Source organism: Oncorhynchus mykiss, chromosome 23 (genome assembly GCF_057628025.1).
Source record: "Oncorhynchus mykiss isolate SJ-2025 chromosome 23, ASM5762802v1, whole genome shotgun sequence".
Lineage (NCBI taxonomy): Eukaryota > Metazoa > Chordata > Actinopteri > Salmoniformes > Salmonidae > Oncorhynchus > Oncorhynchus mykiss.
Window position 1 is genome coordinate 64,177,486 of NC_143044.1, and position 6,000 is coordinate 64,183,485.

A 6,000-nucleotide genomic window follows, 5' to 3' on the forward strand; every position below is an offset into this window, starting at 1 on the left:
ATACAGGGTGTACCGGTACTGAGTCAATGTGGAGACTATATACAGGGGGTACCGGTACAGAGTCAATGTGGAGGCTATATACAGGGGGTACCGGTACAGAGTCAATGTGGAGGCTATATACAGGGGGTACCGGTACAGAGTCAATGTGGAGGCTATATACAGGGGGTACCGGTAGGAAGTCAATGTGGAGGCTATATACAGGGGGTACCGGTACAGAGTCAATGTGGAGGCTATATACATGGGGTACCGGTACAGAGTCAATGTGGAGGCTATATACAGGGGGTACCGGTACAGAATCAATGTGGAGGCTATATACAGGGGGTACCGGTACTGAGTCAATGCGGAGGCTATATACAGGGGGTACCGGTACTGAGTCAATGTGGAGGCTATATACAGGGGGTACCGGTACAGAGTCAATGTGGAGGCTATATACAGGGGGTACCGGTACAGAGTCAATGTGGAGGCTATATACAGGGGGTACCGGTACTGAGTCAATGTGGAGGCTATATACAGGGTGTACCGGTACAGAGTCAATGTGGAGGCTATATACAGAGGGTACCGGTACAGAGTCAATGTGGAGGCTATATACAGGGGGTACCAGTACAGAGTCAATGTGGAGGCTATATACAGAGGGTACCGGTACAGAGTCAATGTGGAGGCTATATACAGGGGGTACCAGTACAGAGTCAATGTGGAGGCTATATACAGAGGGTACCGGTACAGAGTCAATGTGGAGGCTATATACAGGGGGTACCGGTACAGAGTCAATGTGGAGGCTATATACAGGGGGTACCGGTACAGAGTCAATGTGGAGGCTATATACAGGGGGTACCGGTACTGAGTCAATGTGGAGGCTATATACAGGGTGTACCGGTACAGAGTCAATGTGGAGGCTATATACAGAGGGTACCGGTACAGAGTCAATGTGGAGGCTATATACAGGGGGTACCAGTACAGAGTCAATGTGGAGGCTATATACAGAGGGTACCGGTACAGAGTCAATGTGGAGGCTATATACAGGGGGTACCAGTACAGAGTCAATGTGGAGGCTATATACAGAGGGTACCGGTACAGAGTCAATGTGGAGGCTATATACAGGGGGTACCGGTACAGAGTCAATGTGGAGGCTATATACAGGGGGTACCGGTACAGAGTCAATGTGGAGGCTATATACAGCGGGCACAGGTTAGTCTGGGTAATTTGTACATGTAGGTAGGGGTGACGTGACTATGCATAGATAATAAAAAGCTAGTAACAGCAGTGTAAATAGTGAGTCTCTCTCTCTCTCTCTCTCTCTCTAACCTAATTTCCATTTTATTTGATGGATAGGCATGTGAGTTATTCTGTACAAATGCTAATGTAATTCAGTTTTCCAATTTGCTGAGGGCAGTATAAATGTTGTGGCAGCGAGGGGCACTGTGGGTGTCAAATTACTAGTGGCCAGGTTCACACTCAATCACATTGTTGTTTAGATTCTCCATATGGGGCTAATTTTCCTACAGCTCTTAAAACATTCAGGAACTAATGGCTGACACACACACAGTTTAACATGATCAGATTACGTGACTAATCATTGATTATAACTGATCAATAAAACATACAATAACCCTAGCATCGGTTATCCTAAATTATAAACTGGGTGGTTCGAGACCTGAATGCTGATTGGCTGAATACCACGGGTATGACAAAACATGTATTTTTACTGCTCTTATTATATTGGTAACCAGTTTATAACAGCAATAAGGCACCTTGGGGGTTTGTGATATACGGCCAATATACCACGGCTAAGGGCTGAGTCCATGCACTCCGAGTTGGCTATATACCACACCCGCTCGTGCCTTATTGCTTAATTATACTGAACTTGTTTTGAATAAAGTGTTGTCCTTGGGCTGGTAATCCTATCCACCTTGCTGTCTCTGGAACACCTATCATGTAAACTGTAATTATTTATTGTCATGGGCCTAGTTAAATAAAGGGTCAATAAAAATGTAATTATAAAAAATGTACTCAACACATTTGAGAGAAAATAATTCACCATGCTTGTGGGAGGAGGAGGAGAGGAGGAGAAGGAGGAGGAGGGAGGAGGAAGAGGAGAGGGGGTGAAGGGGGATGGGAGGATGGGAGGAGGAGGAGGTGGAGGGGGGAGGAGGGGGATGGGAGGAGGAGGTGGAGGGGGATGGGAGGAGGAGGAGAGGGGGGGGGTGGGAGGAGGAGGAGAGGAGGAGAAGGAGGAGGAGGGAGGAGGAAGAGGAGAGGGGGTGAAGGGGGATGGGAGGATGGGAGGAGGAGGAGGTGGAGGGGGGAGGAGGGGGATGGGAGGAGGGTAGCTCTAACAGATGACAAGTTAGTTAGAGGGTCTGAATATGGGTCTAGTTAACTGAACTAACAGCAGGTTAACTCTGGTTTTACTCTTTTCCACCGTGTTACATTGACTAAACATCCAGCTCTATTCAGACTGAAGTTTCTCTAATATCCCCCATCGTTCATCTTTCTGCAGTGAGACCTTGACATTCTCCGGAGCAGCAGAGATACAGAAAACCTGTTGCTTATTATGAGAAGGAAATGTGATCCTCCGCTCCTCGGGGGGTTCAGTGAGAGAGGAGTTGTTTTCTTTGTAATGTGTCTGACTGATTACAGCAGCATAACAACATAAAATACATTCATCCTTTACTACGCTACATTAGGGATGTGGCCAGCCGCTGAGCGTTTACACTCCATTGCCTTGTTCCATAATGCATTACATTCTTGAAATAGCGCAGATAATAATGCACGCAGCGCAACTCATCAAGTCGATGCGGCAATTAAAGGGTTAAGTTTTCATGCATTTTTCTTTCTCACAAATTTCCCTGATAGCAGATGCCCCTATCAGCGATACGGAATGAAGCTGCAGCACTTTTCCGTAATAACCTTCACAAATGTCAGCCGACCCGTTAAGGCATCCCAGCTTGGTGCTTTATCTGCTTGTAAATCAATTCCCACAGCCCGGAGAGGGTATGGAGAAAATGTCCGCTTACAATACTTGTAGTCTAGTGTGTGAACGCAGCTGATTCAGGTCTATAATAAAGGCATTGCTTAACATTTGGAGCTGTCTAGTAAACGTGACAGATCACATTCACAGACCGGCTGCCGCGGTCCTTCCCGCTCTAGGTTGTTAATGTAGCTTTACAAAACGCCCATGACAATCAAGAATTCCAATTCATCATATTGACAACCAGTCATGAGGCAATCTGCTCGACACTGACAAAATACGGCTTTTGATTCATGGTCTCATGCTTAGGATATCCGCACGGTTCTACTAAACGGGGATATGAAATATGAAAAGTAGTGATCTAACAACTTTATAATATCACAATCGATGCTTTCACACAGATGGCCAATATATATATATATAGGCCTATTTCATCAAACTAAAATAAGCGACAAAACAAAATGACTAGTCAGCGCTAGAGCCAGGGGATTGTGTAGAGAGGACAGCAGGTAATTTCAGGCCCCATTAGTAGCCTATGTGACATGAATAACCGCATCGGTTGTCTCACTAGAGGAAATACGAGGTGTTATCCGTTTTTGTGTCACACAGAAAGCGGAATCGAGATAGCAGCTCCATTTTGGTCATACCACCGACACAGACATTATTTTGAATGTTATTCGCAGAAGAATGCAGTCAATAATTTATCACACAAAGTATAAGGCAGAAAGAAAATGTGTAATCACCTCTCCGTGACTGACAGTCCGTCCCTGAGGGGTGTTTTCGGGGAGAAAATAAAGTTTGGAGCTGGATAAAAGTTGTTTTCTGCTTCTTTCTTCCCATAACAGCTGTAGCTCCGCTATGCAGAGCGGTTCCCCGGGTCTACACCTCACTAGGAAAAAGTCTCCCAGAGACAGGATCCGAGGATTGGCTTCAATGTCAAACCTAAAAGCCTTGTAGAAAATGTAAGGTCCGTGAAAACCGCAAGGTGAGCCGACCCACTGCGGAAACAGCGATAAGTCATTCATTTCACGGATTACCCAGTACCAGGCATATAAAACAAGCACAAATCAAAAGCAACATGCACTTGATTGAATTGAAACATTAAAACCGTATAACGATCGCAATATGATTTAAAGGGTACTTTTTTTTAAACAAATGATCTGATAGAACATAATGATTTATAAAATAGCCTATAAAATGTTGTTAAAAAGTTTCCTGTATTCATGCATTATTATTATATATAACACAATATCCGTAACTTTGGCTTCCATCACTAAGAAATTAAATGCGATAAAAGAGAATCGGGGTAGATAACGATAAATACCGTGAGTGAGTTGGGCTCCATCTCGACGCTCTCAACATTCACTCCAAAACTGTCCGCTTGAATGGACTGCTAAACGGTCCTGGAAGGGAGCAATATATGCGCACGCAGTATTGCGTCCTGCGTCAATATGAAATCTAAATATTAGCAATCTAGTACACCCAAAATGTATGAAAATGTAGTCTAATATTTCTTCAGTGTACTTTATTTCAAATGTACATTTTTGTTGTAGAATTGCAAAAGGAAATAGCCATGATAAATTCCAAAAGGCATGGGTGCATGCCCTCATAGAGAGACTGGTGTGAAATCCATATCCATTAAAACATCAGGATGATCTAATTATTGTGATCTGCTCTTGCCGACAGGACAATATCCACATACCGGTGATGCTGCGATACAAACTATATTTATTCAGAACGATTTCAGCCTCTAATCATCCAATATGTGTAATAACACAGTTATGTCTCTGTCAGGACCTGAAGCAAGGACGTTTGAATATGTAATAATACAAAATATCATTTCCTGCAGAGATGCAAGGTCTCTTTCTCTCGCTATGTCTCTCTCTCTGTCTCTCTCTGTCTCTCTCTTCCCTATCTCTCTATGTCTCTCTCTGTCTCTCTCTTCCCTATCTCTCTATGTCTCTCTATGTCTCTCTCTATGTCTCTCTCTATGTCTCTCTATGTCTCTCTCTTCCCTATCTCTCTATATATCTCTCTATGTCTCTCTCTTCCATATCTCTCTATGTATCTCTCTATGTCTCTCTCTATGTCTCTCTCTGTCTCTCTCTTCCCTATCTCTCTATGTCTCTCTGTCTCTCTCTTCCCTATCTCTCTGTCTCTCTATGTCTCTCTCTCTGTCTCTCTCTTCCCTATCTCTCTATGTCTCTCTCTCTATGTCTCTCTCTGTCTCGCTATGTCTCTCTGTGTCTCTATTCCCTCTCTCGCTATGTCTCTCTCTTCATGTCTCTCTCTTCCCTATCTCTCTATGTCTCTCTGTATGTCTCTCTCTTCCCTATCTCTCTATGTCTCTCTCTGTCTCTCTCTATGTCTCTCTCTGTCTCACTCTTCCCTCTCTCTCTATGTCTCTCTCTGTCTCTCTCTGTCTCTCTCTTCCCTATCTCTCTATGTCTCTCTCTGTCTCTCTCTTCCCTATCTCTCTATGTCTCTCTCTGTCTCTCTCTGTCTCTCTCTTCCCTATCTCTCTATGTCTCTCTCTGTCTCTCTCTTCCCTATCTCTCTCTGTCTCTCTCTTCCGTATCTCTTTATGTCTCTCTCTGTCTCTCTCTTCATGTCTCTCTCTTCCCTATCTCTCTATGTCTCTCTGTGTCTCTCTCTTCCCTATCTCTCTATGTCTCTCTCTGTCTCTCTCTTCCCTATCTCTCTATGTCTCTCTCTGTCTCTCTCTTCCCTCTCTCTATGTCTCTCTCTGTCTCTGTCTCTCTCTATGTCTCTCTTTTCCCTCTCTCTCTTCCCTATCTCTCTATGTCTCTCTCTGTCTCTCTCTTCCCTATCTCTCTCTGTCTCTCTCTGTCTCTCTCTTCCCTATCTCTATGTCTCTCTCTGTCTCTCTCTGTCTCTCTCTGTCTCTCTCTTCCCTATCTCTCTATGTCTCTCTCTGTCTCTCTCTTCCCTATCTCTCTATGTCTCTCTCTATGTCTCTCTCTTCCCTATCTCTCTCTGTCTCTCTCTGTCTCTCTCTGTCTCTCTCTTCC

At 44.4% G+C, this 6,000-nt stretch overlaps 1 protein-coding gene across 1 annotated transcript in view; it reads right to left on the reverse strand.

Annotated features, from left to right (window-relative positions):
* The window catches only part of arid5b (AT-rich interaction domain 5B), a 112,629-nt gene extending 107,775 nt beyond the window's left edge, over positions 1 to 4,854 (reverse strand). Inside the window, 2 exon segments of the mRNA XM_036960207.2 lie at positions 3,712 to 3,966; positions 4,293 to 4,854. Of these exon segments, the coding sequence (XP_036816102.2) occupies positions 3,712 to 3,966; positions 4,293 to 4,313 (276 nt within the window). The 5' untranslated portion in view covers positions 4,314 to 4,854.
* Positions 4,855 to 6,000: the final 1,146 nt, after the last annotated feature.